Source organism: Caretta caretta, chromosome 1 (assembly GCF_965140235.1).
Source record: "Caretta caretta isolate rCarCar2 chromosome 1, rCarCar1.hap1, whole genome shotgun sequence".
Lineage (NCBI taxonomy): Eukaryota > Metazoa > Chordata > Testudines > Cheloniidae > Caretta > Caretta caretta.
In genome coordinates, this window is record NC_134206.1 from 266,618,009 (window position 1) to 266,639,076 (window position 21,068).

At 40.5% G+C, this 21,068-nt stretch overlaps 2 protein-coding genes across 3 annotated transcripts in view; both read left to right on the forward strand.

Moving 5' to 3' along the window:
- The window catches only part of NUP205 (nucleoporin 205), a 71,448-nt gene extending 63,940 nt beyond the window's left edge, over positions 1-7,508 (forward strand). The window contains exons 37-43 of the mRNA XM_048835446.2: positions 1,612-1,740; positions 1,953-2,079; positions 3,186-3,352; positions 4,057-4,180; positions 4,929-5,057; positions 5,810-5,883; positions 7,154-7,508. Coding sequence (XP_048691403.1) covers positions 1,612-1,740; positions 1,953-2,079; positions 3,186-3,352; positions 4,057-4,180; positions 4,929-5,057; positions 5,810-5,883; positions 7,154-7,306 — 903 coding nt within the window. The 3' untranslated portion in view covers positions 7,307-7,508. The remainder of the gene's footprint in view (positions 1-1,611; positions 1,741-1,952; positions 2,080-3,185; positions 3,353-4,056; positions 4,181-4,928; positions 5,058-5,809; positions 5,884-7,153) is intronic.
- A 3,224-nt stretch (positions 7,509-10,732) lies between these two features.
- Positions 10,733-20,954, forward strand: ARL1 (ARF like GTPase 1). Of its 2 annotated transcripts, none has more exons than XM_048835458.2 (6): positions 10,733-10,989; positions 14,754-14,891; positions 15,657-15,738; positions 18,540-18,651; positions 20,251-20,429; positions 20,647-20,954. In XM_048835458.2, exons 1-6 carry the CDS (start codon positions 10,986-10,988, stop codon positions 20,675-20,677), a joined length of 546 nt encoding a protein of 181 aa, XP_048691415.1. In that variant the 5' UTR covers positions 10,733-10,985; the 3' UTR covers positions 20,678-20,954. The 2 variants fall into 2 exon arrangements, with proteins under 2 accessions (XP_048691415.1, XP_048691416.1); XM_048835459.2 differs by lacking the exon at positions 10,733-10,989 and adding an exon at positions 11,371-11,389.
- Positions 20,955-21,068: the final 114 nt, after the last annotated feature.

A 21,068-nucleotide genomic window follows, 5' to 3' on the forward strand; every position in this document is an offset into this window, starting at 1 on the left:
ATTGTTGCTTCACATTCATGCATTCTTTATCTCTCATAACACAGAGAGATAAAGAACGGATGTTGTTTGAATGCCAGCAAACATACACTGCAATGCTTTGTTCTACAATGATTCCCGAGTACGTGTTATTGGCCTGGAGTGGTAAAGTGTCCTACCATGAAGGACGCAATAAGGCTGCCCTCCCCAGAAATCTTTTGCAAAGGCTTTGGGAGTACATCCAGGAGAGCCGCGAATGCCAGGGCGAAGTAATCCTTTCACATGCTTGCTTTTAAACCATGTATAGTATTTTAAAAGGTACACTCACCGGAGGTCCCTTCTCCGCCTGCTGGGTCCAGGAAGCAGCCTTGGGTGGGTTCGGGGGGTACTGGCTCCAGGTCCAGGGTGAGAAACAGTTCCTGGCTGTCGGGAAAACCGGTTTCTCCGCTTGCTTGCTGTGAGCTATCTACAACCTCATCATCATCATCTTCCTCGTCCCCAAAACCTGCTTCTGTGTTGCCTCCATCTCCATTGAAGGAGTCAAACAACATGGCTGGGGTAGTGGTGGCTGAACCCCCTAAAATGGCATGCAGCTCATCACAGAAGCGGCATGTTTGCGGCTCTGACCCGGAGCAGCCGTTCGCCTCTCTGGTTTTCTGGTAGGCTTGCCTCAGCTCCTTAAGTTTCACGCGGCACTGTTTCGGGTACCTGTTATGGCCTCTGTCCTTAATGCCCTGGGAGATTTTGACAAAGGTTTTGGCATTTTGAAAACGGGAACGGAGTTCTGATAGCACGGATTCCTCTCCCCATACAGCGATCAGATACCATACCTCCCTTTCAGTCCATGCTGGAGCTCTTTTGCGATTCTGGGACTCCATCATGGTCACCTCTACTGATGAGCTGTGCATGGTCACCTGCGGCTTGCCACGCTGGCCAAACAGGAAATGAGATTCAAAAGTTCGCGGTTCTTTTCCTGTCTACCTGGCCAGTTGCTCTGAGTTGAGAGTGCTGTCCAGAGCGGTCACAATGGAGCACTCTGGGATAGCTCCCGGAGGCCAATACCGTCGAATTGTGTCCACAGTACCCCAAATTCAAGCCGGCAAGGCCGATTTAAGCGCTAATCCACTTGTCAGGGGTGGAGTAAGGAAATCGATTTTAAGAGCCCTTTAAGTCGAAATAAAGGGCTTCATCGTGTGGACGGGTGCAGGTTTACATCGATTTAACGCTGCTAAATTCGACCTAAAGTCCTAGTGTAGACCAGGGCTAACTAAACTGGACATATCTGAATTGGGATAATTTCTCAAAGTTTAAGATTGGGTTCCATTGGGGCCCTCTAAAAGTACCATTTGCTTTCAAATTGATTTAAGGACAGGCAAAAAGTAAACTTATATTCTTTGTGATTTAAACATTTTAAGGTAAATATGAGTTTAAGGTTAGCTTACAAAATTACTCCCATGTGATGTAAATGCTTAATTTGTATTGCCGCTGCTTTTGTTATAGAATGGATAGTAAAGGGTTAATGAGGGCTGTAAGATTATTATTAATCAAATGTATCATTTTTATTGCTTGTAAATATCAAAGGATTTTTTTAACTCTTTGGTGGAGACACTCACCTAAGTTTGCTTCCTGTCACAGCGCCAGTGCTTAGGACTTCTAAGTCGGTTTGGAGGTTCAGACAGACTCAATCAGTTTAAACTGCAAGATGACAGTGCTGAGGGAGACAGAGTGAGCAAGAGGGATGAGATTGAGTTGGCCATGCAACAGGTGAGGAAATTGAGGAACAAAGTTACATCTTCACAGCACTGCTAAAATCATCAGTTGGGAATTGTGAGATATCTGGCATGGGTGATTTGTAGCCATTTCTAGTCGTCATACTGATGTATGCAATTTGAAGAGTTCTGAAAATAGTGTTAATTGTCTACCCAATATTTCATCAGTCTTACTTGTATTGACTTGCTGTGATTCCTCTTCTGTAGATCTGTGCAAATGTAATGGAGTACTGCCAGTCACTTATGTTACAGTGTGCCCCCACCTTTCAGCACACAGTTTGTCTGTTCACTCCTAGTCTGTCAGAGTCAACTAACCGAGATGGACCCCGTCAGGGTGAGTTTGTGGTTTACTTGTTTTGTATGTATCCGAGACTGAATTGTGAAAGTTGGACTGATAGCAGGTTATACACCTCATTCATGATGTGTGCAACGTGCCTTTTCTAACTTATTGGAGATGTTAATTGTGCCAAGTTGCAACAAATTGGGGGATGGGGGTAGCATGAGATTGACTGGTGGAAAATTTAGTGTATTAAAACAATACGCCAAAACCTCAACAGCGCAAATTAAGTTTTTCTTGGCAGTAAATATTTTGCAGTGCTATTAGAAAGAAATGGTACTGTTATCTCTAAGTTGTCCTGATACCAATGCCTTGATCCAACCAGTGACTTCTATTTTGCATTTAATTATCTTATATGTGTAAGAACATGTTTTTCAAGAATTCTCCTCTTCCCCTGTTAAATAGCCATCTTAAAAGGTGTAGAATTACTATTACTGTAAAAATTAGCTTTTTGAGACCTTTGAAGCCTGAGTTAGTTCAGTGAAAAAATATAGGTAGCATGTTTACTATTGAGAGTGATCTATGGTGGAAAGCCTGAGTGATAAATGGATTGGGTTTATGTGAAGTCATTTGTTTATCCTTTCAGCATCCCAGAATGACTGTCAGAGGACACTTCAAAATTCTAGGGTTTAATAACCCTGAGCTGTTGTGCAAAGCATGGAAGTAATCTTTTGTGGCTAACGTATAGCTCCAGTGCTCCTACTGCCCCAGGCTTGAAATAATGATTTGCACCATAGTTGAAATTTCCCCTTGTAGGGCATACACCGTTAAGCTCTTTTTGTTGCCGCTGATTAACAGGGAGGGAGACTGGATGTGAGCTCTGCACAAAGCAGAAATGATAAGGTTTCATCACAAAAGAAAATGTGGGGAATTGAATGCTAACAGCTGTCTGCTTGCCTGCCATGTGTCAGCAAGAGATGAAATCACTGAGTTTTGTCCTAATATCTCATTTGTAATAAGTGTGGCCCACACATCCAAAATAAAGTTTACCAGTACTTACATATCCTTGACACTACGGTGGTGACAAACAGTAGAGGATAAGCTGCATAGCTGTGGGGGCTTCAGAGAGAACTTGTTTTAACTTTGATGGTGGTCTCCCCTAGATACACAAGCACCAGTGGTCCCATATTGGCGCCTGCCTGGCTTGGGCATCATTGTCTATCTGTTGAAACAGAATGCTAATGATTTCTTCAGTTACTATGATAGCCACCGTCAGAATGTTAACAAGCTACAGAATGTGGAGCAGCTCCCACCAGATGAGATAAAGGAGGTAACAGAATCTGTAGACTTTATTATGAACAGTCAGAAGTATCTGTTGCCTGTAAATTAAACTAAATGTAGAAATAACTGTAGTATGGAGCTGTGACAATCTTATACTTATTCCTTTTTACTGTCGGGGTGTGTTGGAGTTGACGAAGTGGGAACTAAATGGCCATGGAAGCAGTCATTTATATTAGGATGAAAAAATGTCAGGTTAAGCTTTGTGGAGGGTACTGAGTGGATATTTACTGCGAATTATATTGGAAACTATTACTACTGTCACTCTTAATGTATATGTCATGCTGACCTTTATCAGACTGGTCACCACTGATGTCTTGTGACTAGCCAGCCAGACAAAATAAGTAGACATTAAACAGGTGTGAGTTTCCCATCAGTCTATGAAGCGATTGGGTTACAGAGGGGAGGGATAATTGAACTGAAGATAAGTGACCGCTGTTCCACCAACATGAACTGATAATATTTTTGATCCTGAAGGAACACTTTAGATTTTGCCAGAAAAGTGTGGGGTAGGACTTGGTTTATTTGTTTTTGTGGTGACTGGGGTGGGGAGAGAGGAGGATAAGAAGAGAGAGAGAACTTTCCCAGGAGACAAAATTCTACAAGGCTGTTGTGGGTATTTTCTTGACTTTTAACACTTTGTTCTGGTTTGCTACATAATGTTGAATCTTTGTGCATCTTTTCTTCTTGCCATAGCTGTGTCAGTCAGTGATGCCAGCTGGGGTAGACAAAATTTCTACTGCCCAAAAATACGTTTTGGCAAGGCGGCGTCTGGTGAAGCTGATAAATAATCGGGCCAAGTTGCTTTCCCTATGTTCCTGTATCCTTTTGGAATTATGACCGCTCCAGTGATGACACTCCAGAAAAATTGAAAAAGTTGGCTGAGAAATGGGAGTAATTTGCTTTATTGCCTAGCAGGCAATTGGGTTTCAGGGCACTTTAAAAAAAATGCCAATCTTAGGAAAGAAAATATTCAGATATTGATGATTAAATCAGTTGAGAGGAGGCACATGTTTCTCTACGCTCAGCATGTAAACATTTATTTTCTAGTTGTGGTAGGAGCTCTGAAAGAAAGTCAATAGTAACATAGCATCATCTCCACAGAAATCAACAACAAATAAAGTTAATTGACGTGATTAGGCTGGTGATTCTCCTCCATTGTGGTGAAGTGGAAATACAGCTGAATAACAAAGCTCTTAGAGCTGGAAGCAGGTAACAGTAAAAGAATCAAGTGTATGGGTCCACCAAGCATGCTGTCAGGATGTACAAGCCATGTGAGTAACTTGGAACTGCTGTTGTGCAAAAAATCGAGGGCCGTGGCAACTAGGAGCTGTCTATCAGAGTCATTTCAGTCCCCAAGAAACAGACACCTTGGTCCCCAGTCTTGCAAACACATGCTTAACTTTACCCATATGAATAGGCCGATTGCAATCACTACTCACGTGCACGGAGTTAAACATGCATGGAAGTTTTGCAACATCAGAGCTTTCTTTTGAAACCTCTAAAAGGGCTACAATCTAAAATCAGCATAAATTAACTTTAGTCTCCTTCACTGAGCATGTCTACAGATATCATAGAAACATGCCTCTTTATTCTTTGGCGTCACCTGGAATACTATCTATTGCATTGCACCCCTACTGATTCCCAAGATTCGCTGCTGGCCTCCAGGACTCCATTTAAGAGCAGAAGGCTACAAGGTAACATTTCTCAAACCCTAAGGTGCCTTTACATTAGTTTGTAAATTAAACATAAAAATATCTGGCAATATCAAGAGATTGAACATCAAAATTTAGGTTTTCTAAAATAGATTTTTACAAAACTTAACATTAATGACGTTTGACTAATTTGTTTGTAATAAAAGGTTTTTGTTTGCATTTAAACATAGGCATGCAGTATTTGCAGCCCAAATATTGCTGCATTGTAGTAGTGGATGAGAAGTAAAAAATGAGTTTTGTCTAGAAACAAGTCTTGTTTCTGTTGGTCAAACTGAATGAAATTGAAAAAGTAAACAAGTAATAATGGTGAAAAGTAAATTACATATTTTTAAAAAATTTTTCAAATGTAATAATTGAAGGTGATATTAAGAACAGATGTAAGGACATTTGTTTTCTAAAAGTATTTTTAACTTGATACAGTATTAACTCACCAGTGGATTTGGTGAGGAAGGGAAAAAAGTCAGGGAAGGAAAGATAATACGGGGAGGTTGTTGTTGTTGACCATGCCATGTTGTGTAATCCAGGGCTATATGAAGTTACTACACTAATGGTTGAGAGAGAATTCATCAATAGGTCAAGAAAGATCAATTGTGATTTTTCTCTTCATCCTTGTTTAACTTTCTGTTATGTACAAAATAGGCATTTGTTGTGTTAATCTTGCTTCATACCTGCACATATATGGTATTCACCAGCAGGTGGAATTAAGAATTTAAATTTGTGAATTGTATTCCAAGATTCCTTCAGTTTGGAGCCTAACTTGGATTTCAGAAATGGGAAGAATCGAGTGAGCCAGCATGACATAGATCAGGTGAGATGCAGCAGATAAAATATTCTTAATTACGGCATACCTGATGTGTTGCTAACATGGAGTTATTGTCAGCAGTCTGTCTATAGCTTCCATGTTTAAGAGTGATCTGCGATACCTAGCTGCTAAATGCTTAGTTGAACTACAAATAAATAGGGTGTAACACGATTTTTCAAAAAGTATCAGTTGCACAGCTATACATGTATTTTTGAATCCTGCACACAGCCATGTTAATGCACAAAATCTAGAACATTGCAAATGAAATACCAAGGTCCAAATTACTGAAAAAAATATTTTTCTTATTCTCTTGTAAATTAGACTAATAAACTGCAGCTGTTTAATAATTTGCTTCTGAAATAAATTGTCAGTTGTCCTTGAAGGATGTGTATTGAAGACAGGGTTCCTAGTTTTGTGTGTTGCTGCAGCTGTTCATTTTTGGTCAGCTGCAGATGGACCATAGTAAAGAGAGAGAAAGGGGAGCTGACTATGATGTAGCTAAGAAATTGCCACTGCTTATGTAGAACCTAAAATAATTTGTGCTCTTTGGAGGTACAGCTAGCAAAACCAGCATAGGTTAACTAACTCAGAACTATGTGAACTCAGAACTAACTCAGAACTATGTGAACATAAAGCCTTGATGTTTGTGTGCAAATAAGGAAATTAAAAACTTTTCGTTTCAATCACGATTAACAGTATACAAGAGTTGTAAAATAAGGTGCATACGCTTTTGTGGCTATACCCAACCACTCAAGAAAATATATACAATAACGTCCTACAATGTCTAGAATTCAGCTCTTTTTAAAAATAGCCTTTTCCATCAGTAATAACAAAACATGTTTTTCAATACATAGATTTTTGTTATATAAGGGCAAATCTCTACTACAATTCCTTAATTTAAGAAGTCAAGTTATATAACTCTAAGGCTCTGATTTGCCAAACATGCATGTGCTTAGATTGCAGCACACAAGTAGTATTTTTAAAGTCAAAACATATACATGTGTTTTAAAATGTTAAGTACTTCACCAGAAAACCCTCCACAGAAATACTTTCCAGTGTATGATTCAGATGGACAGACATAAGGATCTGTTTAATATTTGCCAAACTAGATTCCCCCCCCAGCCATATTTATATTCTTCTAAGAGGGGGCTTGAAGCAATGGAAGGGGGTGTGGCATGGGTAAGGGTGATTGGTGGTGATTAATGATGAAAAGACCTCCTTTAACAAGAGGACTAGACACCACTGTCCATTTCACTAAATTTCTTCTCTTCCTCAGCTTCAGATTGAAGCCACCAACAGCTTTGGTGAATCTCTGCAGAAGAAGCTCCTTGATATTGAAGGGTTATACTCGAAAGTCCGGTCACGCTATACTTTCATTCAAGCACTTGTCAGACGCATCCGTGGTCTACTAAGGGTATCAAGGACCTAAAAGACTCCTCCTCATGCTACCTGCCTCCACAAGTAACAAACCAGGGCAAACTGCCTAAACTCAGATTTTATAGAACCTACCTTTTCTAAATTATGGCCAAAAATATTTTGTTACCTTTTTTTCATATCACTAATTAATCAGTTTTGTGTATTCTTTCTTGCGTACTGCCATCCTCACAGGAAAAATAAAGGATTTTTTAAAAGATGCGTTATGGTCACTGTAAGAGAATAGACAGAATACACTGGAAATACAATGGAAAATTTAACAAGAATCTCGAGTTTTGTATTTGGGAAATCTGCACACATCCATGTGATAATTTGAAAGAAATGCAAAACTGCCTGGCCCCATTTATGGTGTTCTCACTGATGCTTCCTCCACGCTGTGGATCACCCGCTTAATGGAAATGTGAATTTCTTGGTCCAGTTCTTGAGGACAAGATGTGTGTGTCCTTCTCAAAACAGATTGCTTGGTGGAAGGCCATTATTCCATCTAGTGACTAGTCAGCTTCTGTTCACTTCTTGTCTTGTTCCCTTCCAACAGACATGAATGTATATATGTGCATTTGTACGATTCTAGGTGCTGAGGAAATGGGGAAGTATGTGGGGGGAGGCTGACCCATGCTGGGAAATGTGATTGGAAAAGCTGAGGTCTATTCACTGGCTCCTCCTATGTGGCTTGTTCTACATCTTAGGCCTCCTTTGGGGTTCATTCCTATTTGCTAGCGTGCCAGGAATTGGGCATAAAGATACATAAGGGACAGAATGAAATTTGTGACAAAAGAGGAAGCAGACTTGAACATTGTGTTTGGCCCATAAGAGGAAAAAGAAATACCAAAATCATCTTTTACACAGAGAAGAATAGTAAATCAACTCTGGTATACATTGCCATTGGAACTCTTTAATACTTTCCATATATTGTTTTTACCGCAGACTGTTCACATTTGCAGGTGAGTTCTGTCTTTTCTAAATTTCCATTGCCTAGTATTTTTTATTAATCACAATTAATAATTGCTCCCTTTGTCATCAGTTTGTGTTGTACAGTAGATTGGTATATTTGTCTGGCTGGGATTATTTTATGGTCCAGTCTTTCAATTTGTGGTTATTAGTGGTTTTGATAGAATAGTGTTAGATACAAATTGTTTATTCTTTAGTGACGTCTGGTGATTCTCAACCAATTTCCCTTCTCTTCCTCATACACACACCTATCTTATCCCCACAAAATGAAGAAAGTAAGTGAACAGGACTCCCTGTGAAGAGAATGCAAAACTATAATTCTGGAAATCTGCTGGCTTAATGTACTTTACTGCACCTTGGAAAACTGTGATATGATAACGGACTAGTATTTGTTCAGTACTTCAAGAACAGATTAAGGGAATTCTTTAATTTTTGCCAATAAGAGTTCCCTATTGGGTCAGGACTTCTGAATGCCAATGAAATTAACATACTGTCTACTACACCAAAATAAATAGGTGGTGCTATAACTTTTCAAATTCTGGTTTACTCTTTGGATAATACATTTTGTAATAATCTGCCACATTTTTACCATGTTTTATAAAATAGTAGACCCTATTGCCCAAGGACCTATAGTATGCATTATCTGAAACCATTCCTCTTTGTTCTCTCAGTTAAAAAACAGAGGCATGCATCCATTTTTCCTCTTTTATATCTGGCCACCCTGCATATATTTAACAATCCTGATAAATGCACCCATATTAATAATATTCTTCTGTCCCAAATCAACAGTAATTATGTTGTTTAGATTAGAAACTCTTTAGGTCAGGGAACCTTATGAAAATAAGTGTCTGTAGAGCACCTACTGCACTGTTAGTGCTGTACAAATATATAGCAGCATTTTCTGGGCTGCAAGCCTAACACTACACTGACCAATCATAGCAATTTCAGGAATGACCTAAATGAAAAAAATGAACAATTCATTTTTACCTGTATCCATAGTTATTTGATCAAATTAGTTAAACTTCCATGTTTATACTACTGAGACATCTTGGAAAGAGATGTCATTTTTTTAAAACCCATGCAGGGGCAGAAAGGCAGTGGGTTTTGTTTTACTTTTTGTTTCATATATGCTCTAGTTTTGTCCTGTTTAAAAAAAGAATAACATGAATAGCTGTGAAAAAATACATGGCTTGTAATTAGTTAATATCTAAGCTTTTCTATGATGTTTATTAAGCTGTAAACATATTGTTCATATACTCCAGTGCAATAAACATTTCAGCTTAATTAACTGGAATTCTTGCTGCTAATAAATGAGGGAAATAAGTGTAAGTAGCAGTAACTGGTATTAATAACCTAATGAATATTAGTGAAGATTTTGGTATTGAAGGGCTCAATATCTTAAAAATGGTTAAATGAGGGGATGTGGCTATAATACATGTTTAAGTGGGTTGCACAGTATTCTTTAGATTTTATTCTTTTAAAGGATCATTTGTTGAATAAATCCCTCTTTTGTGATTTTTAAAAAAAATGTGTTATATTGCATTAGGGTGATGTAACTCCTCTGGAAAATAACTTCTTTAAAGCTTCCTTTTGGTCTTGTACAGTTATTGTACCTTACTATTCTGTATCTACTGTGTAACTAGCACACTTTCACTAGGTTATACATTTTGCTGACATGGATGCTTGTGTACAGAGGAATATCTGCTCCATAAGAAAGGCAAGCAGAGTGGTAAATCTGTCCTCAGCAATTTTGATTCATCTCACTTGGTTAGACCTCTAACCCAATAACCCAGTAATATTTGTTCAGAGGAGGCAATGTATATGGTACTGTTTATATTATGAGCTGAGGGATGGGAGAATAGATTCTCTTCTGCTTTGCAGCTTTTAGAGGTGTACAGTGGAGGACAGAACTACAGTCCTGGCACGATGCACAGTACTATAAATACTGTTTGCAAAATTACACTTCAAAAAAAAACAAACCCCTCTCCACGCTTCTGTTGTACCCTTCCAGGGCTTTGAAGGCAGTAGACCAAATTCAGAGTGGGTCCTTCCCTGCTTAATGTTTTGTCTTTCAATCCTTTCGTCCCCTTGTTCTGACACAGGATTGTAAGAGGGTGCAAGGCACTAGCCCTGCTTCTGACTGTCCTGAGTAAAAAGTGGGGGCTGAAGGCAGGGTTGCAAAGACTGGGTGGGTATGACTGTAAAGCTGTTCCCTACCCCCCTGCCTGTGAACAATGGCTAAAGGGGGACGTGCTGCGCCCTGCACCGCTCGTCCCCTTGGGTGCTGAGGCCCGGAGCCTTCCCGGCTCGTTACAACCCTCCGGGCTTCTAGAGGCAAGTGGAGGAGGAGGAGGAACGCGGGTAGCTCCGCCCCTTCGCGCTAGCAGGCCACGCCCCATTTGCGCCGAATCACCCCTCCCCTCCTCGGCACTTCGCAGCGGCTCTAGCGCCCGGGTCCGCAGCCGCAGATTCGTCGCTTCGCGTTGGTGGGAAGAAACCCGGGCGGAGGAGCGTCCCTGGCCCACGGGATTAGGGAACCCTGCGCGCGCTCGACCCTCTGCCCCCGTCAGCGGCGGGGCCACGGGGCCCCTCCCCCACCGCCTCCAACTGGCTAAATCTCGACTCTGTGCCGAAAGTGGGAGGCTGCGGGCGGCGCCTCGTTTACTTCCCGCAGCAGGAGCGACTGAGTCGACGTGGAAGCTGGTGGTGGCGGCGGCGGCGGCACCATGGGTGAGGAGCGGGGGGCTGCGGGGACGGGTCTTGCTGGCGCTTTGCCGGGCGGCGCGAGACTCGGCCCCACAGGGCCGGGCGGGGGCCCGGGCCGCGCTGCTGCTCGGGGGCGGGGAGTCGGGTAACCCCCCCCCCCCCCCGCCGTTGGCGCCGGCAGTGGAGAGAGGAGGGGAGAGAGAGGAGTGGGAAGTCCCGGCCTGGCCGAGGCGACTGCGTGGGTCGGTGCCGTGGCGGACTGTGCCATTGTCGCTACTTCAGGGCGCGGTCCCTGGCGAGGGTCGGGGGGAGCAGGGAGAGCTTCCCTTCCCGGAGCCCCCAGCAGCGGCCGACGCGCCCGCTTAAACGCCGGTCGTGTCTTTACAACGGCCTTTGAGAAAACCGATGTAAGGGCGCTACAAAGGTAAAGCTGGGCCAGAGGCTGCACCCGCAACCAGAAGTTTGTCAGAGAGGCTCAGTGGCTGGGGCACTGAGTGGACTGGGACCCGGAGCCATGGGTCCCAGCTCTACCACCACTTTACAGGGTGACCTGGCCAAGTCAGTTCCTTGCCTGTGCCTCCATTTTCCCATCCGTTAAAATGGGGATAATGATACAAAGCTCCTTTGTCACGATGGGTGTAAAGTGCTGTAATCTCCCTGTCTAGTCCCAGTGCCACAATCTCTCCTGATCTCTCAAGTAACTTCTCAAGGGTCTTCGAAACCATGCTTGAGACATTGCCATTTACCTAATGCAGTACAGTATCTATTTGAAGGAAAACAAAGTTAAATGCAGCTTTATATGTTCTGCTCTGTACAACTGAACACCAGGAATGTTCTTCAAAGTGTTGATGACTGTACTAGAGCTATCAACTCAATATTTGATACTATGGGTGTAAAAATACAAAGAGAATCTGAGATGGATATATTGGACTGAAATAGAATCTGGTAGGATTTATGCAGACACAGCAATCATTAACCACAAACAGTAGTATCTCTGGTTGTGAAGCAGTTTCCAATCAACCTTGCTTTTCTGTTGATCACACTTCCTCAAAGTGGGTGTATTTCTAGTGGGGTCCTCTAGGGTTTGGCTCTTGGCCCTATGCTATTTAACATGGTTATCAGTGACCTGGAGGAAAACATAAATTCATGATTGATAAAGTTTTCAGATGATACACATATTGGGAGAGTGGTAAATAATGAAGAGGACAGGTCACTATACAGAACGATTTGGATGGCTTGGTACAAGCTATTAGTGTATGTTTTAATACAGCTAAATGCAAATGTACATATCTAGGAACAAAGAATGTAGGGTATATTTACAGGATGCGGGCCTGTCCTGGAAAGTAGGGACTCTGAAGATTTGGGTATAGCGAATAATCAGCTGAACATGAGTTTGCAGTGCGTCTTGGTGGCCAAAAGGGCTAATGTAATCCTTGGGTGCTTGACCAGGAGTCTCAGATAGGAGCGGACAGGTTATTTTACCTCTGCATTTGGCACTGGGGTGTGACTACTACTGGAATACTGTGTTTAGATCTGATGCCCACAATTCAAGAAGAATGAAATTGGAGAGGATTCAGGGAAGAGCCCCAAGAACGATTAAAGGGTTAGAAAACATGCATCATAGTGAGAGACTTGAGCTCAGTCTATTTGGTTTAACAAAGAAAAGGTTAAGTGGTGACTTGATTACAGTCTATAAGTACCTACATGGGGAACAAGTATTTGATAATGTGATCTTCAATCTAGCAGAGAAAGGTATAGCAAGACCAGCTGGAAATTGAAACTAGATAAATTGAAATTAGAAGGTGTAGATTTTTAACAGTGAGGGTAATTAACTGCTGGATCAATTTACCAAGGGTTGTGGGGGTTTGTCCTCACTGACAATTTTTAAATCCAGATTGGATGTTTTCACTGAAAGATCTAGGAATTATATTGGGGAAGTTCTGTGGTCTGTGTTGTACAATAGGTCAGATCACGTGACACCAGTGACCCCTTCTGGCCTTGGAGTTGATGAAATCATTTTGGACTGGACACGTAAGCAATATCAACTGGAAATAAAATTAGATTTAAAGCTTTTTGTTACCTCATCCTGCCCCTTTTATTTTCCTACCACTTTGTGTTTTGACAGCCACTTTGAGACCCACATAAATAAAAGGGGAAACTGGCTATACTATTTCTCACAACTTCCAATTCTAGTATTAGGTGTTATAAATATAGTAGGTAAAATAATTTTCAAATAGAGTAGTAACTTTAAGTTGGTGGTGTCCCTTTATGTACCACATCTAGAATATTGTGATCTGATCTCTTTTTAGGCAGGATATTTGCAAAATTGTTGACAGTTGAGGTTGCAGGAGGACATGTCCCATCCACCCAAAACTTCTTATTGTCAGGTTTGTAAAGTTAAGGGGAAAGAATTATCTCGCAGATATGCTAGTTATATGGCTAGCAGCAAACAGACTACCAGACAGATTGGATGTGGCATACCAAATAAGGATGTTACACATTAGACGATTGACACAAAGTTAACTGGAATGGAGTCATGAACTAAGGCCTCACTTCAAAAATAGTTTTATTGCTTGTGTAACAAAACTCAGCTTGGGTGGTGCACTCTTTGGTCCTACAAGCATGCCTATTCTAATCGTAACAGTTTGATGTAAAGTTTCTCATTAATTTGATTTAGAGGTGTTGCCTATAAGATCAAATTTTGAACCTAGCCCATCTCTTTAAAGCTCTGAATTTAGCTAGAATGTATTCCACGTGGATTAAAAGACTTGTCTTGAAAAGGAAGTCAGGTCATTAACATCTACGCTAGTTTGCAGTATTGTACTGTTTCTCTCTACAGTGGAAATGAAGACAGTTGAAGCTGTCGCTTAACAATCTGTCTGTTCAGCCACCCTTTTCCTATTCCTGTCCCAGCCTAGGTCAACACTTCTGAATGTGGGTTAGACACCTGTTTGTATACGTTTATTGTCAGTACACTTTCATAATCTTTAACATTAAAGACATGGCTACATTTAAAACACTGCAGCAGTGCAGCGGCACCGTTGTAGTGCTTCAGTGAAGACGCTATTCCGCTAACAGGAGAGCTGCTTCCATTGGTGTAGTTAATTAACCTCCGCAAGAAGGAATAGCTATGTCTCATTGACAGCATTGTCTCCACCTGTTGAGCTTCTCTTGTCAACATAGCGCTGTCTACAGCAGGGGGTTAGGTCGGTATAACTGCATTGCAAGGGTGTGAATTCTTTCAGACCCCTGAGTGATGCAGTTATAGTGATGTAAGATTATAGTGTAGACCTGGCCTCGGTTAGCATATATCAGACTATACAGCATGTACCCTATTAAACTAGTAAGTGTACGTGTGGGTGGGTCATACTGAAGGAGAACTTAATTTCCTTTCTAACATCAGGTTTTGAAGGTCCCTGTGTAATTTAGTGCACCAGAAACATAGAGGGCAATAGAAAAAGGAATAAGCATTTGCTTCTCTACCGGCAGATAGTGAACTAACAGCAGGAAAAATTGCTTCTGCCACCTGATCTTGCTGACTGAGGTCAAACTTTTGGAGAACAGGAAGGGGTAGGTGTGATTGAGCCGGCAGGTATGTAACTAATCAACAGCTTGAGCTGTTTTCACTTCCCCTGAAGGGAACAATCTAGTAGTTCAGACTAGTGGATATTTTTAAAGCAGATATACTTCCTGGTGTTCAATAGGACACGTTGTCAAAGCTCTCTGACTTCTTAGTGTTAGTGCTACTGTAACATGGTACTGAAATTTTGTTTCTGTTCTGTTTTTAGGTGGCTTTTTTTCCACTATCTTTTCCAGTTTGTTTGGCACTCGGGAGATGAGAATCTTAATCTTGGGACTAGATGGGGCAGGAAAAACAACAATTCTGTACAGGCTACAAGTTGGTGAAGTTGTTACCACCATCCCCAGTAAGTGCTTCTCTAAAGACTAACTGATCCAGTGAAGATCTAATACATACACTTTCTTTGTTTATGAAGTGTGCATGCACAAAGTTTGGTTTAGTTAATCGGTGATCTTTAGAAGTTGCTGGAACCTCATGTATCCTTGTTTGTGTGTCTTCCCATATGCAGCTACACTGAGAAAGTATTTAATGCTGCTAACTACAAACTAAAGTGTTTAGCCACACATCTGAATTTTGTTACCATAAGTTTGGTAGGTTCTTGTTATAGCATTAATGATGGCAGTCCAGCAAAGTCAAGCTCTCAAATGTATCTTTAACATGAACTCTGTGAAGGCTCTGTTTGTCTACACATCAAATTCTCTAGACAGGAAAGAGAAAGTTGTGCTAAATTCATTTTTGCTCTGTTTACGTTCATTCTCACAGGGAAAGCAGGGGTCCTTGGGCCTAAGCTTTTGTTATAAACAGCATCCTTATTTAAAACAACCATATATGTACTTTTGTAACTCCACAAATTTTTTAAAAGTTACTTTTATTTCTTTTAAAATACTGCATTTTATCTCAGTCAAAGCATAGTGCATTTATTTGATCATAAAAAAAGCAGCTAGTAACATGATCTATGAAGAAGTATGGACTTAACTAGCTGTGTAGGCGTTAATTGTACTTGTGAGGATTAAAGATTGTAGCTGAAGTTGGAATGTATTACAGCTCCTCTCTTGCTGGAATGTTCTTCCCCAAGAGCAGCACTAAGGTAGTCTCTCTCTATATATTTCAGCAATTGGTTTCAATGTTGAGACAGTAACATACAAGAATCTAAAGTTTCAAGTCTGGGACTTGGGAGGACAGACAAGTATCAGGTAAGAAATTTCACATTACTGAGACTGATACGGCATAACCAATTGGAATGAACGCCTGGGACCTGATATTCAGAAGTGCTGACAACATAGAACTTTGGGAATCTTGGGTGCTCTGTACTTCTGAACATCAAGCCCATAAATTTGATTTTTAGAAGCATTCCAGTTATGAGGGGATAGTGGTTGTATGGAATGTTCTTACGTTTGGTTTGGCTAAATACATTAAACTTTGCAATCGAATTTTCTGATACAAAATACAGAAACTTTATCTGCATGCAAATAAAAATGTTAAGGAAATAAGGTCTTTAAATGAATTTTTCTACTAATCTATGCGGTGTTGAGATAATAGAAGCTGGTTATGCTTAGCTTTATTTCCATGCATCTTTGAAAATATCTCGACATTTTAGCATGTTAGGCTAAAATGATAAATAGGGCTGTCGATTAATCGCAATTAACTCAAAAAAATTAATCGCGGTTTTAATTGCACTGTTAAACAATAGAATACCAATTGAAATTTATTAAATATTTTGGATGTTTTTCTACATTTGCATATATATTGTATTCTGTGTTGTAATTGAAATCAAAGTATATATTTGATCATTTTTACAGTGCAAATACTTGTAAACAGGGGAAATAGTATTTTTTAGTTTGCCTCATACTAACACTGTAGTGCAATCTCTTTGTGGCGAAGGTGCAACTTACAAATGTAGATTTTGTGGGAGGGGAGTGTTATATAATTGCACTCAAAAACAGAACAATGTGGAACTTTGGAGCCTGCAGGTCCACTCAGTCCTACTTCTTGTTCAGACAATCGCTAAGACTAACAAGTTTGTTTGCATTTGCAGGAGATAATGCTGCCTTTTTCTTGTTTGCAATGTCACCAGAAAGTGAGCGTCGGCATTTGCATGGCGCTTTTGTTGCTGGCGTTGCGTATTTACATGCCAGCTGTGCTGAACATTCGTATGCCTCTTCATTCTTTGGCCACCATTCCAGAGGACATGCTTTCATGCTGATGATGCTCATTTAAAAAAAAATGCGTTAATTAAATTTGTGACACAATTCTCCCCTGAGGAGTTCAATGTCTCCTACTGTGTTTTACCCACATTCTGCAATATATTTCATGTTATAGCAGTCTCGGATGATGACCCAGCAGTCTCGGATGATGACCCAGCACATGTTCTTCATTTTAAGAACACTCTCACTGTAGATTTGACAAAACACAAAGAAGGTACCAATGTGAGATTTCTAAAGATAGCTACAGCACTTGACCCAAGGTTTAAGAATCTGAAGTGCCTTCCAAAATCTGAGAGGGACGAGGTGTGGAGCATGCTTTCCAAAGTCTGAAAAGAGCAATACTCCGATGCGGAAACTACAGAACCCAAACCACCAAAAAAGAGAATCAACCTTCTGCTGCTGGTGCCTGACTCAGATAATGAAAATGTACATGTATCGGACTGCACTGCTTTGGATTGTTATAGAGCGGAACCCGTTGTCAGCATGGACGCATGTCTTCTGGAATGGTGGTTGAGGCATGAGGGGACATGAGTCTTTGGCGCATCTGGCACGTGGATGTCTTGTGATGCCAGTGGCTACAACAGTGCCATGAGAACACCAGTTCTCACTTTCAGGTGACATTGTGAACAAGTGGGCAGCATTCTCCTGCAGGTGTAAACAAACTTGTTTGTGCGATTGGCTGAACAAGAAGTGGGACTGAGTGGACTTGAGGGCTCTGAAGTTTTGCATTTTGTTTTTGAATGCAGTTTTTGTACATAATTCTACATTTGTGGGTTCAACTTTCATTATGGAGAGACTGCACTACAATACTTGTGATAGGTGAATTGAAAAATACTATTTCTTTTGTTTTTTTACAGTGCAAATACTTGTAATCAGAGTACTGTACACTTTGTATTGTGTTGTAATTGAAATTAATATATTTGAAAATGTAGAAAACACCCCAAAATATTTAAATAAATGGTATCCTATTGTTTAACAGCATGATTAATTGCCCAATTACTTTTTGACAGCCGTAATGTTAAATTTAGGAATGGGTAACAAATTCCTTTGAAAATTTTAATGAGTAATGATATAGTACAACCTTGGGAATATAGTCATCTCTTGCAGTAGATAGCCTTTTGTGGAATCTTGTTTGCCGTGTTTCTTTCAAAAATAGACTTTTACAAACTTTAGTTGCTAAAGATCAAGAACTACTTTCCTCAGATGCCAACCTCACTTTTGATCCTGAATAAAATACTTCAGTAGGCACAATTCTTCTAAAATGAAGATTTAATTGGGAACCTAGTTAGTTACTAGTCAGTTTGAAGGATCAAATCAGGTCTTATTTTTTGTTTGCTTTAATTTTTTTGCCTTAATAGCAAAATCCACGGCAGATGCTTTTTGCACAACTAGTTTTGTGAAACTTTATTTAAAGCTTAATTGGAGTTTTCATGGTAAAAGACAGGGCTTAGAAACACTTAACTGAAATATCTGTAGCACTGCCCCTCAAAACAATGAACTTAACTTTGGCACATCTTCATTCTGCCAATAAATAGTTGTCCACAAGTAGTTTTACTCCCTTCTTCTTTGAGTAATAGTGTTTGGAGTGGTCTGCTCCTTTCCTCCCCTTTTAAGATACTAGTTGCCTTTTAGGCCACTTACCTGGTGGGGACAACTTGACTCTCCCTGAGCAAGTTTTTTTTTTTTTCCAAGCATTGGCCATCACATTGTTATAATTGCCATTGTGTTGGGTTCCTTTCACTTAGTAAAACTAAACTTTATGTGAACTAAACTAGCCTGTTCTTTTCTAGGCCATATTGGCGGTGTTACTATTCAAATACAGATGCAGTCATTTATGTAGTAGACAGCTGTGATCGAGACAGAATTGGCATTTCAAAATCAGAACTTGTTGCTATGTTGGAGGTAAGAAAACAAAGATACTGTTTAGATAATTAAGATACTAATTGCAGATCTTTCTTCTTAAAGCAAATCTAAAACAAACCAGCACCTACGACAATGAACTCTGCTTGGAATCAAGTTGTCTTACATCCTTAGGAAGGAAGTAGCATATTACAGTAACTCTTCACTTAACGTTGTGGTTATGTTCCTGAAAAATGCAACTTTAAGTGAAATTGTTAAAGGAATCCAATTTCCCCATAATGTAAATGGAGGGGTTGGTTCCAGGAAAATTTTTTTTGCCAGACAAAAGACTCTCTCATAATATAAACAGTTTAATAGTGTACACAATAATGATGATTGTGAAGCTTGGTTGAGGTGGTGAAGTCAGAGCGTGGAAGCGGGAGGGATATTTCCTAGGGAATGCCTTCCTGCTAAATGATGAACTAGCATTCGGCTCAACCCTCAAGGGTTAACACATTGTTAATATAGCCTCACACCCTACAAGGCAGCAGGAATGGAGGAAGGAGACGCATCATGGCAGAGAGAGTCGTGCATTGCCCCTTTAAGTATGCTGACCCCACTCTAAGTACGCTGTCTTTTAAGTAGATCAGCAAGTTGACAGCAGCAGCTGCTGCCAGCACGCTCCCTCCATTGGGACCCTGTCATGTCTCCCGTCCCACTCTGTGGAGATCAGGTACAGGAGTGGGGGGCAGCAGACACCCTAACAATAGCACCCCCCTCCCTCTTCCCCCCCTGCACAGCAAGCAGGAGGCTCCTGAGAGCAGCTCCAAGGCAGAGGGCAGGAGCAGCACACTGCAGTTGGGGGAGAGGGACAGCTGAACTGGTGGGCGGCTGCTGCACTGTGAACTTAAGGGGGCTGCTGGTCCACCCTGCAGGTTCCAAGCCCTCACCAGCTAGCTCCAATAGGCTGCTCTTTCTGCAAGCAGTGGACAAAGCAGGGAGCTCTGCCAACCAATGTTACAAGGGAGCACTGCACAACTTTCAACAAGCATGTTCTCTAATTGATCAGCAACGTAACAATGTTAACCGGGATGACATTAAGTGAGGAGTTATTGTACAAAGCTTTTGACTGCAGAATATTTGCAATATGTTTAATGCCAGTTCAGATAAGCCTTTGTGTGGGCACTAGCCTGAATATAATCTGTTACTAGCATAGCTTCTTAGTGCTTTGTCATTATTCAAGGTCCAGTTCTGCCAGCCTTAAACTTAGTGATATCAGTGATTTTAATAGGATTACTTATGAAATTTAGTATCTTACGATGCAAGGGTGGCAGAATTGTGCCCTAAGTAATTGAATTTAATAAACTTTAAATCCAAGTATAGATTTTTATCATTCATTGGGCCAACAAAGGTATTCAAAGTATTCTGTAAAACAGTCTGTTTGAAACTGCTTTCTAAGGGAAACTGACCAGGAGCAAAGGGAACTGGCATCAAATTTTAGTTTAGGTTTACCAGTAAGTCTAACTTTTACTTTTGAAGGATTTACTGTATATAAAGACTGAAAACTGAAGTTTTCTCTACATTGAATAAACCTGTAGTTTGCTTTAAATTCTCTTGAGGTCAGGGGAAGAATAGAGTTACTTGCATAGATTTCTTTTTTAGGAAGAAGAGCTGAAAAAAGCCATTTTAGTGGTGTTTGCAAACAAACAGGACATGGAGCAGGCCATGACTCCCACAGAAATGGCAAACTCACTTGGCCTACCAGCTTTGAAGGACAAAAAGTGGCAGATTTTCAAAACCTCTGCAACCAAAGGCACTGGGCTTGATGAGGCAATGGAATGGTAACTGTTTAACTCAAGTCTTGATAACTAATGCTGTTATAATGTTCCTCAAAAGGATCTAACATTGGATATTTTTGGTGCTAATTTTAACTTTTTTTCCAAGTGAACAAAGCATGAGCCCCTAGGCTATATGATTATTCCAGGGCAGCATGCACAACTTCTCGGCATATTGGAAATGGAATCTTCAGTAAATAAACTCGCTTAATTTTTTCCTTAGGTTGGTGGAGGCCTTGAAGAACCGGCAGTAAAAACAACCTTGCCACATGATGGTTAAACACATCCAAGCATCCCTTTCGTCAAGCAAGTTAATGCCACGTACTGTAAATAGGACTGAGGGAATTGACTGTTGTAAAGGGGGCTGACTTGTCTTGTAAACATACACTGAACCAACTGAATGTCTGTCTGTATTATATTAAAATACTCCTTCCTTGCTCTCCTTTGTTACGGTATGTACTTATGTTAATTTGTATGGAAGACTTAATTGACAATAGACTGAGACAGGTTAAAATAAATTTTTGTTATGAATTTTAGTAGCATCACCTATTTTATTCATGTAAACACTAAAATCTTTGAAGTCTAAATATTTCTGTTATGTGCATGTCCTACACTTGAAGCCTGTCACCTGTTTTGAGCTACTTT